Source organism: Castor canadensis, chromosome 5 (assembly GCF_047511655.1).
Source record: "Castor canadensis chromosome 5, mCasCan1.hap1v2, whole genome shotgun sequence".
In the NCBI taxonomy this organism is placed as follows: Eukaryota; Metazoa; Chordata; class Mammalia; order Rodentia; family Castoridae; genus Castor; species Castor canadensis.
Window position 1 is genome coordinate 48,059,504 of NC_133390.1, and position 19,862 is coordinate 48,079,365.

At 37.0% G+C, this 19,862-nt stretch overlaps 1 protein-coding gene and 1 pseudogene across 1 annotated transcript in view; one reads left to right on the top strand and one right to left on the bottom strand.

The window, feature by feature from the left end:
• The window catches only part of Dcbld2 (discoidin, CUB and LCCL domain containing 2), a 78,499-nt gene extending 59,307 nt beyond the window's left edge, over window positions 1–19,192 (bottom strand). Inside the window, 2 exon segments of the mRNA XM_020178873.2 lie at window positions 1,979–2,206; window positions 18,924–19,192. Coding sequence (XP_020034462.2) covers window positions 1,979–2,206; window positions 18,924–19,137 — 442 coding nt within the window. The 5' untranslated portion in view covers window positions 19,138–19,192.
• On the top strand, window positions 14,071–15,171 carry LOC141423230 (activator of 90 kDa heat shock protein ATPase homolog 1 pseudogene; annotated as a pseudogene).
• Window positions 19,193–19,862: the final 670 nt, after the last annotated feature.

Consider the following 19,862-nt stretch of genomic DNA (forward strand, 5'->3'; position numbering starts at 1 on the left):
AAATCCTAGATATTTCAATGAACTTCAGAATGGCTCTAACACATTAGAATTAAAAAGTAATTATTACATTATCATATCTAAAACATTCTTTATTGTCACTTAATGCCCCATTCTTCTTTAAAATGTTTTAGTTAACTTGGAGTTTCAAGCAAGATTCCTACATTTGGAGGATGTGTCTACTATCATCCTTTTTCTTAAATGCTATTTATATTTTGAAAAAACTAGGTCTTTTTTTCCTATAGACTTTCTCCCATTTTTAATTCTGTCCTTATAGTTAGTATAACACATTTCTCTATCTCTATTAAGAAAGTGATAGAGAAATTTCCTGTAAGGCTGAGTTAAACTTAGGCTTTTGTCACTGCTGTTTCAGGAATATCAGGTGGTACTTCCGGCTCTCTACTGTAAGTCAGGAGCCATTTACTATCCCAAGTCTCCTCCTAATATTAAAGAAGTACTGCTTACACATCCTCAGGCAATTTGAGTTCCTAAAATTTATCCAACAACATATACTGATGGAATAATGAAGGTGGTGATCAAGCTACCAGGTCAATCAAAAGAGAAATCAGAGGCTGTTGATCATTCATCAGCCAGGGAAACCAAAAATAAGAAGCCAAAAAAGTAGAAAAGAGATGACAAATATGCTGAAGTAGCAGAGGTCAGAGAATTTGAACATAGTATGGTACTTAAAGAACAGGATCTGAAAAATATTTTATATTCTGGTACCAATAAATATTTCCAAGCAAACTCACACAGAATTCAAGTGTTTTTATTATGTTACTCACCAAAAAAAAAAAAAAAAAAAGGACTTTCAAATTCTTCCACCTTTCTTGGCTAAGAGAATGGTACTGAGCACTAAGCCAAAGTTTATAAATCTTGGCTGCAAAGTAGATTTTCCTAGAAAGCTTTTATAATTCTGAGGCCTCAGAAATGCTTTTTACATCTTGAGGTGACTCTAATAGACAGCTATAATTGAGATTAAGAATCACTGTTCTTACACAAGAATGACAATGATAGTAACAGTTTACTAAGGATCTATTTATGTGTCACATACTTTTCTAAGCAATTTACTTATACTACTAGTTCATTCCCTATTTTACAGGTAAGATAACAGAGAGGTTAAGCAATCTGCCCAAAGTCATAGAGCAACCTGATAGCAGAGTTAGGCTTCAATCTCAGGACACCCAGCTCCAAACCTACATTCTTAAATTACTATTCTACCTCCTAAAGCATGAATTATACTTATTTTCTCCAACCATAATTAAAATGATCAAAGGAGAATATTAAAAATAAGGCCATTAACTTCTTCCAAGAAGGTGTGCATAGGTGCCAACACAGGCTTCTTAGAAAAGTAAATAAACAAACTGAGCATGATGGCCTGAAATCTTACCTATTTGGGAGGCTGAGATCAGGAGAATCACTGTTCAAAGCCAACCCAGGCAAAAATGTTCAAGAAACTTCATCTCAACCAACGTATGTGTCATCTCAGCTATGCAAGAGGCTGAGATGAGAAGGGTAGAGGTTTCAGGCCAGCCTGGGCAAAAAAGTTCACAAGATTTTTTTTTGTTCACCTCAACAGAAAAAACTGGGTATGATGGTGTGTGCCTGTCATCGCAGCTATGGTGGGAATCTAAGTAAGAGGATGACAGTCTAGACTCGCCCAGGCAAAAGGTAAGACCCAATCTTCAAAATAACCACAGTGTAAAGGGCTGGAGGTGTGACTCAAATGGTAGAGTGCCTGCCTAGGAAGCACAAAGCCCTGAGTTCAAACCCTGGTACTGCCAAGAAAAAAAAAATGTATATAACCAAACTAAACAGACAAGAATCTTCCAGTCCCAAAGAAGATTCAAACCTCAGAATTCTGTAAGTTTGAATAATTCCCACATATCATCTTATGCAGTATTAATTATCAAAAACTGCCTTAGTTTTAAGATCTGAGGTAACAATGCATTACAAGTATATTTATAACAAAATGTCCTACCTATTTCAGTTCTGCTGACTCCAATTCCATTATAAATTCTCAAGTAATTAAAGTGACAAGAATCAGAATCTTCAATGTCAAAGTCACCAAATTTGATGTGAATTCTTTCTCCCATCTTCACACGGATTTCCCATTCACAAACAGTGCTGTTGGGATAGGTCTGCGGGTAGTTTATGGATGCAAGGGTTCCGCTTTCAGGGCCTAAAACAGTGTGTCCACATCCATCACCTTTAAAAAAATGAAAAGTTGTTTTTACATTTTGAACTTAAGAGTAATCAAGATTTTTTGTGAAGATTTAAAACTATTTATGATATCACATATTTTAAACCATCAATATTTTCTTTACAGAAAATAACACAGAAGACTTAGTTCTTATCATGTCTACTCACAGGAAGGAGCCAAGAAGTAAAGTTAGGTCAAAATAACAAATGATTAACTAGATTTATAATTTATAAATTCAAGGGACTTTCCAATCTGAACAAATAAAAGTAAACACAATGAGACAATATATAAACATACCATAATAAACCCAATCTGAAATGAGTATCAATTTATAAGTAAACATAAAATATAAAAATATGTGATCTGCTTCATCTCTTTACAAACATCACAAGCTCCTAAGACCTTGGTGAGAAGCAGCATTTCTTAAATATACTAATGATTATGTAGATTACTGACCATATTCCTTTTTGAAGGCATTAAAACAATATTTGGTGAAGTTTAATTTTATATTCTACTGAAACTTGACTGTTTAGAAGCTCCTCCTCCAAAGTCTTACTTTTTCCCCACAGAATGAAGAGAAAAAAATATCAATTAATTGCTTAATAAAGAGTAGGAAAAATGACTTTTATATCTTGGTAGAGGCACTTTCCAGAATTTCCTTAGCAATTGAATATGAACACTTAGGTAACTTAGTACACTGTTTGTAAAGACAAAGTATCTTCATCCTTCTCTTTACCTCAGTTTATTTTTAACTGAGTATCTAGAAGGAAGCAAAATCAAAAATTCACTTAGAAGTTCAGCCACCACTTCAATTATACTCTTTAACATTAAACAACAATGGGATTCAAATGAACCTTTCTAATAGGATGACAAATATATCCTCCCAAAATAATACATTTTCTCCTCTCAGAGTTATTCACAGTCACCTTTTACAATAGTATACTCACACAAAAAGCTGTATTAGCTGTATTAGAAGTGACACAACTGGGTTTTAACCTTACTATGGATATAGATGGCTATAAAAGATTTCCATTCTCTTGATTTATTATTTTTAAGAGTAATGTAGCACTGATATCATTTATTAAGGCAGGTGAAAGTTTTAAAAGCCAATATATAAGAATTTTATATAGTATCCAGCAAGCAGTGGATGCTAAATATTAACTGAATGAACAGGGAAACTTTAACTTATGAAAAAGTAATTTCAAGCTAGTCTCAAGTACCACAAATAAACAACTCTGTACCTAAATTAACTTAAAAATTATATTCTCTGCTGACAAAGAAATTTTACCCTTCAATTCACATTAGTACTGCTCCTTAGTTTACTTTTGAAGGGCAATACTAGAAATGTGGCTTCCTAAACAACTACCTCTCTTATAATGCTTAGTTTTTAGTGAACATAAACTATCTCTACACCTACTTTGATTTCACACATAAAAACTAGACATAGTAGCTCAATAATATGAAAAATATATAAGGGAAGAATGAAATAAATGTGAATTTTCATGTAATATAACTCCTGATCTTTTGCAAATATAAAACTTAGGATATTATACAATCCAAAAAAACCTCTACAAATTTCCCCTGAAACAAGCATGAAAATACGTTGAATATCTCTGCTTGTTGTCATTTAACTTTAAAACACAGGATATAAAAACCTCCACTGTGAAATTGAATTGAAATATAAGCAACTTTTGAATAATCTAACAATTTTTCCTTAGAGAAAAAAAAAAACAGCTATATTAAGACAGGGTTCCTAACATTATGAAACTAGCCTAAAATGTTCTCTAATGATTTACAAGATAAAAACAGGCTTCTTGGAACAGTTTCAATCTTTAAAAAAATAACCACTGGATAAATGAAATAACTCAAAATATAATGTGTTTTCTTTAATAAACAGAACTAAGGCAGCTTTTGAAGTGATTGGAAATGATGAAACTTAGAAAGTCAAGAATTATCTACTAGCAGCTGAATCCATGAGTTGTAATAGCAGATTGTCTTATTCAATGTATTCCTTATAGACTATTATGCAACCTAAGGCTATTATTTTTAAATGAGCTTTATAAAAAAAAAGTACAAGCAGATTGTTTGGAGTAATTTTTAGATGTCTTTATGCGCCTGTTTATGTTTCATCTTCAACAAATACACAAAACGTTTCTTGCCCTTTCACGATAATTTTTCTACAAATGTTAATAAAATAAACAGTAACTGATGAGAAACAGGACCTTGCATGCATGCTGAAGAAGAAAACAATTAAGATAGAGCATCTTGTGTAGGAGGAGAGAGGGCATGAACAATTCATCCACAAGTAATGTGCCAAGTATGCTCTAAAATATGTGATGGAGTTTAGAGCTTCCTCCTCTTGCAAGCAGATGATATGTACCAGAAACCAAAGTTCAAAGTAAGTCTCCAGTCTATTGCAATGAACAAGTTTAAAGATTTCATATTTCACAAAAGATTCGATAAGTCCAACCTGACTAGATAATAGCATTAACTATCACCTACTGCTATGCAGTACATGTTTAGAACAGCCCAGCTAGAAAGAGAAGGCTGGGCACAGTATACATATTCATTAGGCCACCAGTTTTGTATGTCTTCCTGTTATTTCAAAGTAAGAAGTACCTTTTATACTATGGCCCAATACATTTTCCATATATATTCCTGACTCAGTAAATGATTTCATGAATTTTTTTTTTCTTTAGCTTAAGAAACACCTTCAGCAGTCAATGGTCATAATATTGGATTCTCAAATTGAGGAAAGACCTTGTCCTCACTTTCAATTCCCAAGTAGCAATGTGTCCCTGGTTATTTTTAAAGTTCTTAAAACACTCTATGAAAACATTTGAAATGATAAAATATTTAGGACTGAAACTAAAGCCTGGAAAATATCCTTTATTAATGAGTCATCTAACATAGCAGCAATTCTACCTCTCATTTCATAGTATTTGGAGACATTTTTAGTTGTCGCAAAAGGGGATGGGGCCAGGAATGCTACTAAAATATCATATAATGAACAGGACAGTCCCCAGAACAAAGAATGATCAAGCCTAAATGTGAATAGTGCTGAGATTGAGAAATACTGACTTAAGGCCAAGACTATAAAATCCTATACTAAAGATTTGGTTTAGTTCTTGGCAGGGTTTCACTGGGCCAAAGGGTGATGCAGTTCTATTCACTTAAGGTACAACCCAGGGAATAGTTTTCTCCTAAAGGTCAGCAGTTATACTAAAGTGTTTTATGTTCTCACTTCCCAATTTTTAAAATAAGTGGAATGCTTTTTTTTTTCTTTTTAAGTCTTCAGTTCTCAAATGATTTCCCCTTGGAGGCTGAAGAGCTTTTAACATTACAATGGAAAGGGTTCCAATAAGATCAGGAGTAATCATTTCCAAATTTTCTGATTAGCACTGTATACTGGGAACAATAATAATCTGTGACCAGATTAACCCACCTACTATCACTATGTTCACAAGCAAGAATTGAGGGAAAAAAAAAAAAGCATACTACTACTGGAAAGAAAAAAAAACTTTCAAAAAGGATAGCATTGGTCCAGTCCATATGCCCTCACCACTCTGTCTAGTAACTCGCCTTCTCCAACCTTTGTCATCACTACCATCACTGTTAATCTCTCTTCCATCTTCTTCGCTTTCCATAAAGAATGGAAGCCTGTTAATGTAATTTTTTAATTTTAATTTTATTTCAGTGGAGAAAAATCACTAGAATTTGATCTCACTGCTCCTTTGTTTGGCTGGAGATGTATCTAGGGGATTACTCACAGAACATGTGCTCACTTCCTCTGATGAGTATAAGGTCAAATGTGTTAAGTCAGATACAAATTTTGTTACTATTCCAAGAAAAGAACTGAATGATTTTTTTTTTACTACTTATCTCTGGAGAAAATGGAAAGAACATTAAACATATTTAAATGACAATGAAATACTTCAGTTAAGAATGCAATCTTATTTTAGTTAAAACTCTAAACCAAGTGTTTTTTAGATAAATCTGTGCTCATGATGCTAATTACATGTGACCCTCTAACTTGCCCTTAGATTTTAGTCATATTATTACTAATAAGTATATATTATGGAATTTTAATAATATAACCTTTGTGACTTCCAAAACTACTTCTTTTAGCTGTAACAAAAATGTACGAACTTGCACAAATATGCCAAAAATGGATAGTAATGTACCTTTCATTATGCTAAATTATGAAAGGTATATTCTTTGTAAGGAAAGCTTTCAAGGATTTTATCACTGTGAACTGGTAAGTCTGACTATGTCACTTATATCATATGATACATCTACAAGACCCAATAATAAAACAGAAAAAAAACAAAAACAAAAAAATGTGAGCAGGAAAAAAAGTTCAAAGGAGTTAAGTTGCAACTGTTAGCTAATACATCCAATTTTATTGTCTATACTGAAGTTTTCAATGTATTACTTCATACTGTGAATTTTTAGAGCAGTGGTTCTCAAAACTAAAGTCAACATTAGAATTACCGAAGGACTGATTTAAGGTTTTCAGGCCCAGTTTCCCAGTCTGACAAGTATGTCAGAAAAATTGTGTGAAATTTGGAAAAAGGTAACAAAGGTGTGCAGCACATACTTTAAATGTCAAGCAGGACAAAAGCTACCCAAGGATCACAGGGCAAAATAATTTCTATCTATTGCTGATTAAAGGTCCCAGTATTGGTTACATGTTGAATTGTAGATTACTTTCAGGTAAAGCTTCATATAATTTCTGCATAGTTGATAAAATGACCTAAGGTTATAGTTTACAACCCTATTGGATATTAATCAGTTTTGGTCATCTAACCTAGCAACTACTTCCTAATATTACCTATGTAAACCTGCTAGGTACATCTCAAGTACTCTACAGTGTGGTTTTAACATTTTACTATTACTTCCAATAATGAATGAGTTAAATAAAATATTTGATCAGTTCATTTTATATTTGCACAAAAATTCTGATTTTGCATTTTTTGCATATTATGCCCTATAAGGTAGATCTTTGGTGGGGCCTAGGACCTGTACTTTAATAAATTTTAAAACTCTAATAATATAGCCATAATTTAAAAACAACAACAAAAAACTGTATTCTATATTGTGTCCTCTGACATCTACCACCTCACTTTTCCTTTCCTTCATAGAGATTTTCTAGTTGTCAATACTTGATGTCTTTCTTCTTTGCCTTCCATTCTAGCTTCAATGTACAGCAATTCAGTTTTGAGCTTGTGGTGAATTGGACTGTGACTCCTAAAAAGATTTTTTTAAGTTCTAATTTCTGGTACCTATGAATGTGCCCTTATACTTGGAAACACGGTCTTTGGGGATGTAAACAAGTTAAAATGAGGTCATACTGGTATAGGGTAGGCCCTAACTGAATAACTGGTATCTTGATGTGGAAAATGTGAATACAGACACTGGGAAAACACTGTGTAACCACAGAAGCAGAGATTGGAGTAATGCATCAACAGGCTGAGGAATGCTAAGAACTGCAACCACAAGAAGTTAGGAAGAAACAAGGAAGAATCTTCCTATTCTTTGAAGAGAGCCCTGCCCTGCCCTGCCCTAATGTCAGAATTCCAGCCCTAACAGAGATAATCAATTTCTGTTTTAAGCCATCTCAGTTGTGGTAATTGGTTACAGCAGTTCTAGGAAACCAACTGGGCTGCCAAAGCCAATGTATGCTTTTTTATACTTATCTCTGTGACCTTTTTAATAGCATCTGACATTGCTGGCACTTCCTTTTCTCCTATCCTTCTTAAAACTCTACTTCCATGTCTTAGTTCTTCTAACTCTCCAACTGCAACATCTCAGACACTCTCTAACAATAACCATTCTGCTAACTGATGATACAGCTGTTATTCAGAGTTCCTCCCCCACTCTTCACAGTCCACATAGGCAATCCCATCTGCTCCCCTTCAGTTACCAGCAAATGTAGAAAACTCCAAAAATCCCATCCTCTCTCCTATTATCTACTTATAACACTACTAACGTATGCTCAAAAGTTCCATAGCATTTCAAACTCAGCATTTCTCAATCATTCAATGAATAACTTCCACATGCCAAACTCTGTAACTAGGTTCTGGGCACTACAGTTAAAATGACAGGCAAGACCCTGTCCTTACTCCTTAGAGAATAGTAGGGAATAAAATATACTTCCAGAGATGATGAGTTCTACACGTAACTCCTGATCTCCATTATCATAATCTCTTTTCTGAATTTTATGTGTTTAAGTATGCATATTTATGTCAGTTTGCCATATCAAGATGTAAAGTTCTGGTAGGAAAGCAATGCACCGCATTCATCTTTATCATCATACACACAGAAATAACACATTAGGCTCTTAGCACATGCTGTTTAATTTACAAACAAACCCATATGAGTCTTATATTATGGCAGGCAAGCGATACATTGGAAATGCTTTGGAGTTAGACAACTTTTGAAATCTTAGGCGCTTAAACCTCTATAATCCTATATAATCTCACATGAATACTAGGTTACCACCACCCATCTCCCAAGACAACTGCGTGTGTTCAATAAGAACTTATTTAAAATACAGTGAACTTTTTATAAATGCAACATTCTTCCTCCCCAAAGAGAATGCCTCTGTCCATCAAGTGCCTTATGTTTCTTCTGAGAACTGCCCTGCAGTTCTCAACAATTTTATATGATTTCATGACCCCTGATTAGTTTACTGGACCATGTGTGGGTACTGACTCATACTCTGCCACTGTGAAGCCAAACTCATCCGCTCCTCCAATTTGTGGACCTTATGTGATAAGGAAAATCCCAAAATGTGCCCAGTGTTAGAGCTGCAAGCCTTTGGAGACTTCCAGCAGCCATAATTCCTCCCATGCACAGAAACCTGGACTGAAGCAAGAAAGAGCTAAACTGAATTCTTGGTTCCTAAAATTCAGGTGTATTCCTGCTTTTCCCTTGATTTAAGTTTGTCCAGCTCTTCTCTACAAGTTATCTCAGAATCCTCCCAACTCTTTCTCTTTTTATCTTAAGCAAATTTGGATTTCTGTTCCCTATAATTTTTGAGAGTCCCAACTAAAACACTCTTCCCTCCACCCATGTAATGTCACATCCAAACAGCTAGATTTTAGGATGCAAACAAGAACAAAGGTATGCCACAAAGAAAGAGATAAAATCACTAACCAAAATGATCTTGAGAGGGTGGAAACCAAAGAAAGTTGAAATGCATCAAAAGTAAGCCAAGGTCAAAAAAGTAGAAAGTATTAAGGTTTAGGTGGTTCTGTAGCCAATTAAGGACAAATCATTTGACAATCATGCCTTGCTGTCACAGTTCTCTATTACATTGGTTGACTCCTCTCAGTGAGCCTGGGTAGAATTTCCCTAAACATTAAGTGGGCTGGGTATAAGAGGCAGAGGATAGAAAAGTGAGACTCAACAAAAGCAAACATTTGAAAATGGAAGCTTTTAACTACAAAGTAGGGAAAAAAACAGGACAAAATTTTCATTCCATGTATTGTTGCAGCCATTGACAATACAAGGACTGAGGATGTGATTAAAATTGTAGAACACTTACATAGCAAGTACAAGGCTCTGAATTCAAATCCCACTACTGTCAAAAAGTTTACTAACTATAGTAATCAGTTTTAATACCAAGCCTCAGTACATTCTAAAGAGAGAGCTGAGTTATATATTCAAAAACATTTAGAATGTTAATAAGTGGATCTCAAAATCTGACACAGCTAGTTTTTAAATCCAGGTATGTCTCAGAACAAAACTATCACACTTTTTTTAAAGACTATCAAGGTAAAAAATAAACAAGAAAAAAAATCCTAAGTTTTTCAGACTAAACAAAACAAAATAAACAAAAACCTGTTTAAATGATGGCTTCAGAAGCAAGACTATGACACTTAAAAAAAGAAATTCAGTATTTAGTAAATGTCAACGGTATTCCTGGCACTAAGAAAATGAATAGCATGGACAGGTCTACTTTCTGCAATGTTTTGTCACTGAAGAAAAGCAGCGATATAAGCTTCCTGGAAAGTAAATAATTGGAAAAAAATGTATGTATAAAAGCCAGTGACATAGTGGGCATGTTTCCAGATACAGAGTAAAAGCACCACAGAAATGCAAACTGCTAAGACTAAACTTCCATTCTTTGATGATGAAGCAGCACTCTGGACAAAGAGGACAAGTTTTCAGGAAGGACAAAGTCATATTGTGCAGAGATGGGGAACAGGGCAGGAGCCCAGCTCTACAAAGTTGGATAGTCAAGATGCTGCTGCCGAGCTATAATCCCCATTTGATTTGATGGGATGGTCCTCATTTAAATAAAATCTAAGAGCCACACAATTTCCTCTAGTAGCTTCAGCAATCCAGAACCAAAGAAAGCAGACAGTGGAGACTGCCATGTTGGCCCAGGTTTAGAATATACCAAAATCTGAGGTAAAAACATTGTTGAGATGATAGACCTGGTTGCCTGAGCCTGGAACAGACAGTAAGCTTAGAGATGGACAAATAGACTGAATGAAAGAGGCAGGCAAGGCTGATGTCATATCTAATTTCCCAGCCATAAACTCTTCAGTTGGCCCCTCAATTGTAAATCCTTCCCCAATATGGTCCTCATATGCTTTTCCAGCCTTCATTTTTCGATACGTTCCAGAAGATACCTGAATGCTCCCTTTTGGACTCAGAAATATGTGGACTGAAATACTGGCCATGTTGATGTTTGAGAGCTATCACTCTAAATGTTTTAAAATATTTAACTCAGCTCTCTTTTTAGCGTGTATTAAGGGTTGGGATCAAATCTGTTTGTGTAGCCAGTAACTTTTTATACAACAAATGAACTGATATATGAATGAAAATTGTATCCCACTTTTCCCTACTGAGCTGGCAAGGAAAAAGTTTACCTGGAACTGCTAGAACCAAAATTAGGGGCACTCTGATAATGCCAGAGGTAGATATTTAAGTCAGAATCAGAGAGAGAAGGGACAAAGAAGTTAGCTCAACTTTCTGGCATTGATTTAGGCTTGTTAGTATTCCTAAAAGATGATCAAAGAAGAGCAGGGTTTTTAAAATTAGCCATGTCTATATCCACAAAGTTCCAGTTTGAAAGAGAACTCTCATAGGCAAAGGAGTACAGCAAAGGGGTCTAACTCCTGAGAAGAGGAGAGCTGGCAAAGTGTAGGCAGACTGTTAGGCCCTGAGAAAGTAGGAAATAAAGATCAAGAAAGCATTCTACTCCCAGGAGACTGAGAAGCCCAGCCTCTTGAACCGATGGCTAACTGGGGATTAAGGGAAGAGCATGAAACACACACAGATACCCAAAGACTGATAACAAATAATGTGCTCAGGGCAACAGAGTCACTCCAGAAATGGGGTTCCTAATACACATATTTTGAATGGCAGACACTGTGGTAGTGGCATATATTAGAAATCTCCCCTTAAAATACAGTTGAAAAATACTATCTGAAGATGAGTATACAGTGATAGTTGCAGAATTCTTCAAGAATTCCTTTCTTCAAGAAGGGTTTTTAATGATGATTAGGGGCTTATTAAGAAGACAACAAAAGGACACTCCAACTACAGGAAATTACGTATGTAAAGAGAACAGTATAAGGAATACAACAAAATGGCATGAAATTATATACTATATTAGAGGAATAAAAAGTAGTTCAGTCTTCTACCTGATTTATAAAGTTTGAGAAGTACTGACATGACATTAGAACAGAGAGGAAAGGAAGGAACAGGCTGTGGAAAAAAAAATATATAACTATAATATGCAAAGAAGTTTGGATTGTCTTACAAGTGATAAATGAGCTGCCGTCACAATACGGACGTCACCATGGAAGATAATACCCCACTAAGTGGAACCATGGCTAGCCTAAGGTAGCCAACCAAAAAATATTTGTCCAGTGATTGGGCAGAAACACAGGGCATGGGGCTCAAGAAGGAAACAGTGGGCCAGAATCAAATGTTGAGCAACTTGGTACTCAACAGAGTACCAAGCAAGCTTTCATACTCCTACATTTCCTGACTCCTCCATGTTCTGATCTTGCGATCTCTACTCCTCAAATGACTGTAATCCCTGTGAACTAGAAACCTACTAATCTTTCAAAGCTTGCCCACCTAAAACTACTTTATCAGCAAGAATCCTCACACTTCCCAGGCATTGTGAGCTCTGTTTCTATTATAAATCTACATACTGTACATCCCCCTCTTGGTTGTTATTTTTTCAACTTGAACATGATTACTTCTTCAAAACTAGACTGTAGATTTTCTGAAGACAATGGCAATGCTTCACTCTTTTCTAAATGTCCCAGGGTTGTGTTGACATTGTGTACACTCTGGAGATTGCTCACAATGGCTCCCCCTCCATTCTGATAGTTCTTCATGACAGAACAATATACAGTACTTGCAAATAACTTCTCTTTAATCCCAACCAACTCAATTTTAACTGCAAAATTCCATCTACTCTACTTAACAAAAGCCTTGCATGGAATTCTGAGCCACTCACCTTAGAAAGAATTAAGGGAACTTGTAATTGAGGTCCTCCCAATGATTCAAGAAGTTATTAAGCTATTCTTTCAACTATATACCCTTCAGAGTACAAGTTGATCTACCAGATGTTTTAGTAGCCTTTAGAAACAATTATCTATTCTCATCTGCTTTAATGGATATCACACTGACATTCATAAATACTAGTTTATTTCAATAGCTGTATTTTCTCTCCTCGTGGATCATACTGACTCACACAAAACAAATATGAAAATAAGATGATACATTTCACTAAACTAACATTTTGAACTGAAATACTTTTTCAAAGATTCTACCCTGAATAACAAATATAATTAAATGAAATAAAGAAAATAATGAACTATTTCTAAACTATAAATTCCTTATAAATAATGCCTTGTGATGAAATTTTACATTTTGAAATTTCTATCTTGCTGTATTTTGTGAGTATACTTACTTGTGTTAAATTAGCCTATAAAGGCATTTTAACACAATGCCTACAGAAAACACTATTAAAATTATAATATTGTAAGATTATGGAAGTATATGAATATGGGATAGAAACATGAAAAATTTATTGATAAAGTGGAGGTTGAACTGTGAATAATGATCATCTAAGTTTTTAATTTTGCATAATTAATATTGACTTCTATAAAATATTTTAAAAATACAGTCAGGTAACTCAAACCAGGAGCCACACGAAAAATTGCAAACTTGTTTCATTTCATATTTCAACAACCCCACTCATACAATATCACTTTTTTTCACTTTTATTAGAACATATTCATTGTATGGGGGGATTCATTGTAACAATTCTGGATAGCTTTACATTGTTACATTGGTTAGGTCGCCCCCCCCCCCCCAGCTCCCTACTTCAACCTCCTGAAGTCCTACTTAAAACAATTCCAAAAGGTCTCACTGTTCATACATATAAAATATATATACATATATAATTAATCAATCATATTCCCTCACCTTCACCCTCCCCATTCCACATGTACCCCATTCCCCATAATCTAATAGGACAGTACCTGTTTTATAGTCCTGTCCATTTTTAATTCCAAAGTTAGTGTTCAAAGGAGTTTCTCAATATAGTATAGTTTTAAATTTAAAATCCACTCCTTTGTAAGTCTAGCCTCTTTTCATCATATATATAATCTGATTATTTCCTTCTAGAAATTAATCCACTTTTTATTCTAATTCTTAGTACTGATATTTCACTTATACCAATATCACCATTTTAAGATTTTTGGAGGGCAGTTATTCAGAGGGTCACTTAACAAGACTACAACTCCAATGAGGCTCAGCAGGATTGAGATAGGGCCCAAGAAAATAATGAGATGTGTCCTTTGTGAGGAATGGTAGTGTGAGGTGCTGAATTTCAAGCCCCTTTGGGGATAACCTGAGGGAGATTGAGAGGAAGGATGCTTCAAAATGGTCCACAAAAAAGCTGGAGTCCCCCTGTACAGTGAATATATCCTAATAAAAAATTAATTTTAAAAATCTGGAAACTGTTCCTGGAAGGTCAGATGCAAGAGAAGGCAGCAATTGCGATGTGGCAGGAAGCTTGTTGGAGAGGCAACTATTACAATGGAAAAGGCAAATTTCTTTCATGAATGGAGCATCAAACTAAAGTGAACAGATACCTGTAAGTCAAAAGTACAGTACAGGGACATGTGGAGATCCCAATTTGTGTAAGAAAACAACATGGATGAAGTAGAGATTAACTCATGTGAGTCTTGCCAAAGATGATTCTGACACAAATCTTATGACCTTAATGAAGAAAGAATGGGAATTTACGTTACCACCCTCAAGAGTTCACCAAAGGACATGATCTGGTAGACAAGAAGGGTGGTGACTCAGTAACCCAATGGAGCAGCCAGGACTGAAAGCTGAGAAATGTAAGTCTTATCCTTCAAAAACCCAGGTCAAATCTGTTGGTATCAAAATCCCCACTGCTAAAGTCACCCTTAGAGAAGCCTTCCTGGCATCACAAGAAGAATCCTATAGAACCAAGAGCTGACTCGGGCCTTTACCCATGCTCCTGCAATGTTAGCAGCAAAGGTGGTAGATGGTAACATCTGGAGAATTTACTGATCTGGTCCCTAAGAAACATACTATAATGAAGTAGAGGTTTAAATCCTGGCCAGAGAGGCACTTTGCCACTATCAGCTTGACCTTCATTGAAGAATAGAGAGAATGGGGCTATGCATGGAAGGCTGAGGCATCCCTGCCTCTGACAAAGAGCAGATGTGGCAAGGCCGGCAGTGGTACTACTTTGAAGGTATCATCTAGACCTTTAGCTATGGCACATACTTGTTTTAGGGCCAGCAGCAGGGGTTCCAGCCTGCTGGCACTTCCATTCAACCCTCTCTTTATTGGGGCTTATGACTCACAGGATTGCACCATCACACCACCAACTTGGGGCCGGGTCCCCTTCCTTCCACAAACTCCTTGAGTTTGTGTGTTTGCTACTAAGATCAGAGGATGATTTAATCTTTATGTTTACATATATTATAATTAAAAAAAAAAGATTCTATGTTGGCCTTTTAGAATGTAGCTTTGATGTTCAAACAGAACTGTCAACTGTCTCAAAGGGGATTTCCTTTTGGTTATAAGACTGGAAAATCTACCTAAAAATCATTAACCTGTAATTTTATAACTGTTTGTTTATAAATTTCAAAACTGTGGAATTACAATTTGACCATTAATGTACATCTGTAATGTGATTGTTTCTAATTTTCATTGTGTGAAATTAATCAGAAATACAGAAATAAACTAGAAAAGGATGCTTTGATTTTTGCCTCTGAATACAGCAACACAAAAGAGCTCATAGATTGTTTATTTTTTAAAGGGTCTCAAACTGTAGCCCAAGGCTGACCTTAAACTTGAGATCATCCTGCTTCAAGCTGGGATTACATGTATGTGCCATCATACCTGGCTCACCCTTATGTTTTACCAGACCAAGAAAAAACACAGAAAATTCTAAATTAATCTAATGTCAACATTAGAAGTAATTACAAATGTTTCTTTGTAGAAATTCTTCATTTCTCAATCACAAACATTGTTCAGAAAATATTTCTCTGCATCACAAGCCAGTAAATGCATTACTTGATAAGACTCTAAACTTATTTCTTCCCATTTTAGTTCCAAATGTCATTATGGAATTGAAATAATTCTTTTTAAGAATGAATCTGATTTGTTTAATTGGTTAACTAAATCAGCACATAACAATCAATACCCTCACTAACATGTCATATTAATAGGTATAAACAAGTCAATCTTAATGAGTTTTAAAAATTAATTTCCTGATATTTTATTATGGTCAAGTGACATTATAACCCACAAATTAGACAAGTCTTCTATGATACAAATGAGGAAGGTGAGCTCCTGAGATGAGGTGACCCGAATTGCTAAGGTCATTATGTAAACTGCAGACATAAATTCAATCATAATTGACCAACTTCCTATTAAATGTATTACTGCAGCAAATGTGCAATCAGCATAATCTTCACCAATTTAAGCTATGAAAAGATGCATATTTTACAGGAAAAATGTTTTCAAAAGATTTGAAGATGAGCTTAATATCAAGTTGATAACTCAAGTAAACACATAAGCTACATCTAAAACAGCAACATAGTAAACAGATGTAAATAATTTATTTATAAATTTATTAGTAAGACAAGCTGATTAAAATTCATTTCTGCTGTGAAAATCAGCAAGTTTCAAATCTCATAAATTTTACTCTGAGTCAAATAGAAAAATTACTGTCAGCAGAAAATGTGAGGAGGAATAACTACATACGGCATTAACTGGAATGAAGGTAATATATTCTGCCGTTTCAAAATAACATAAGAAAGATAAAAACAAAAAGCCAAAAAAAAAAGCACAATTCTACTTTAACAGATACATTCATTAAATGTATTTCTATCCCGGCTGGCAAAAAGTGTTTTTGCCAGTTTATTTTTTATTCAGACTGTATGAAAATTGCAAACAATTTGGAAATGTATAAATAAATTACCCACAATTTTACCACAATTGTTAGGCTGGAGAGGCGACTTAAAGAGGTAGAGCAGCACTTGCCTAGCAAGCACAAAGGCCTGAGTTCAATTCCCAGTACCTCAAAAAAAAGAAAGAAAGAAAAAAGACAAGTGATAACAGCATTTATTATTTCCTTCCAGTCTTCCTCCTAAGGTTTCTTAGTACAAACTCCACCTTGTTACTCAGCATTACAACATGTGAACATTCTCATCACTAAAAATTCTGTAAGTGTTTTAAAGCACTGCTTCTCATTTTTAAATGAGACTTCAGTTATGTCAGGGAACCCTGAAGCAATCTGTTAGGTAAGTAAAACTGGCTTAAAAGGAATTACACTGCAGATTGTACTAGAGTCCTTTTGATTAGAAATACATTTTTTAAAAAATTAAGGAATTTGCATTCCACATAAGTCTTGAATTTTGAGGTGATTTTGTTTTTACCTACACTAGCCCTTAATTTACCAACTTAGTAACAATTAATGATAATAATTTATAAGTATATTATGCTTTTCTCTTTGCAAAACTCCTGCATATTATCATTTCATTTTATTTTCATTAGAAAGCTGAACAACAGAGAGATTAAATAACGAAATAAAATTTAACCAATCAATTTAAAAGAACCAGAAATCAAGCTTTTTAATTATTGGTATCATATCTATTTGTGATAATCTATATTGAAGACTATGTCTGTGAAAGAAACATTTGTTAAAATGCTCTGGTAAAAATGATATAAAACCATTTAAAAAATTAGATAATATTCATGTTTGATTAGTCTAGGCATGAGAAATTTCAAGAACAAAGCTTTTGGGGGGAAAAGACATAAAACTAGCTCTAGATATAAAAAAATGAGGTAAACACTTTCAGATTGAGAAGCAAAGCAGAGGCAGAAGACTGCTTATGGAATCATATACTATGTAATCATATATATCTTATTTTCTGTGTCTCGGTTTCCTTATGTTGCAAGTAGGAAAACCACCCCTGTCTCGCTTGTGACAAGAACCAAGTGAATTAATATTCATAAACCACTTAGTCCTGTGCCTTCCACAAAGTAGGCTCTGATAAATATTACTCATGTATAAACCTGCTCTCCATTAGGAAGGAAATGCATGGGTAGACTCCAAAACTTCATCCAGAGGATTTCACACTCTAATATATTAAGTGCTGATGAAACCTTAACACTAAGCATGTAGATCTTAAGTTACACTGTGTAGAAATGTGCCTGTTATCTAAAGAGCTTGGTCCCCAAATACATATTTTCCTTAGAAAATACACCTCCATGGGCCTGTCAAAGTTTCGGTAATTTCTCTCTCTCAACCCTGATTCCATACTTTACTGAAAATCACGAGAGCCATACTACGCTGAACTTAAATGTGGATATCAATTTAAAAATATCTTCACAACAAAAGTAACAATCCAGTCCTTATCCTCCTCGCTGCAATAAACAGGGAAAAGCAATGGGAAAATGCGTTCAATAATAAATGCCAAATTGATTTTAAAAGTGTAGTATGCTGTCTCAAAATACTACTAAAAAATCAGTCCTGCATTGCTTCCATTATGATGACTATTCAATAACCAGTTTTGCTCTCTTGCTCTCTTATGGAACAGGTTTTTTAAGGATTGTAGATGGGAAAAAAAGTTTTGTCACTTTCTAAAAAGGCTTAGCTTTTTAATGTGGAATGCTCCGTTTGAGCAACAATTGCATGTCGCCTTTGGTTAGACACAGCGTTTGATCAAGATGATCCATAAACCACTGTCCCCGGTGACAGGCAGGAATTGTAAAGAACACGTCCCGATCCGAAGACTCAAAATATCACCACAATCTATTTCATTCCCTTTAGAGCCTGAGCGCTCTCATTACTTTAAGATGCTATTTAATTTCCTTGCCTACCTACTCCGTCCGTCAGTCCACGTAGCTCAGCTCTCGGGCACAGCCTCCTCCAAAAGTTCTCCCCTCCGCCCCCATTTCTCACCGGAAGGATCCACCGCCCACGAGGCTTCCATGGCAAGGTCTGCAGTCCCTCTTCCTAGAGCAGTGAGCTGACTTGAGGAAACGCAGGGAGCCACCTTTGCAACTCAGCCTGGCGAGTGCGCACTAGGTCGGGCCACGCGCGAGCCGCACCGCGCCTCCCCGCGTCTGCAGATGCGTTCGCTGACCAGAACACCCGCGGCCCGGCGACCCTCCGGGGACCACTCACCTTGCTGGGCTCCAGCGTCCTCCAGCAGCAGGAGCAGAACAAGTAAGAGCAGGAGGGACAGAGGCATGGAGGAGGAGGAGGAGAAGGAGGAGTTGGAACCGGGAGGGAGGGAACAGAAGAGGGGGAGCGCGGCTCGGGCGGGGGCGGCGGCCGCGGCCCGGACTCGGGGACACTGCGGGCTGCGCCTGGCTCTCACCACCGCCCGACTCGCCATCGCGGCGGCCAGCAGTCCGCCTGCATAGTGCGAGCGCCCTGGAGTCCCCCGCGCCCCAGAGTCCCCCGCGCCCCAGAGCCGCAGAACCCGGCGAAGAGGCTGCGGCTGCGGTGGAAGAGCAAAAGGCAGCGCGCGCCTCGCCTCGCGCCGGGACCCCTCCGCCCCTCACCCCGCTTTCACCTCCTCCTCCTTCGTCCCTTCCCTCCGCTCCCCGCCCCGAGACCCCAGGCTGGAAGGCAGGGGAGGGGAGGGAAGGAAGCGGGATGCTCGGGCCGCGGGCCGCGGGCCGCGGAGCTGGGGGACGCGCCTAAACACCGCGCTCTTCACCAAGACCCGGGTTCGCTCGCCGCGCTCGCCCCGCGGCTATGGCTTAGCTGGCAGGCAGGCCTGCGGCCCGCAGGCTCGCGCTCCCTCTCGCGCGCGCCGGCCACGCCTCCTCTGCCCGCTATGGCCAATCCACGGTCAGCTCCGGTCCGTCTCTTTCCGCATCACCCAATCAGCACGCTCTCTCCTCGGCCGACCCGTTAGCTCCCCAGCCCACTCCTCGAGCTCTACCGCCCCTTCTCTGCCTCTTCCAATCGTCTTCGGCCTTTGGAAGCGTCCCACCCGCCTCCCCCAATCCAGATTCCGCCCCCAAATTCCCGTCCCGCCCAAACGCCTGTTATTGTTGGGACCGCAGCCCAGAGTGATCCCACTGTGGCGACCGCTGGCTCCGGTCAATGACT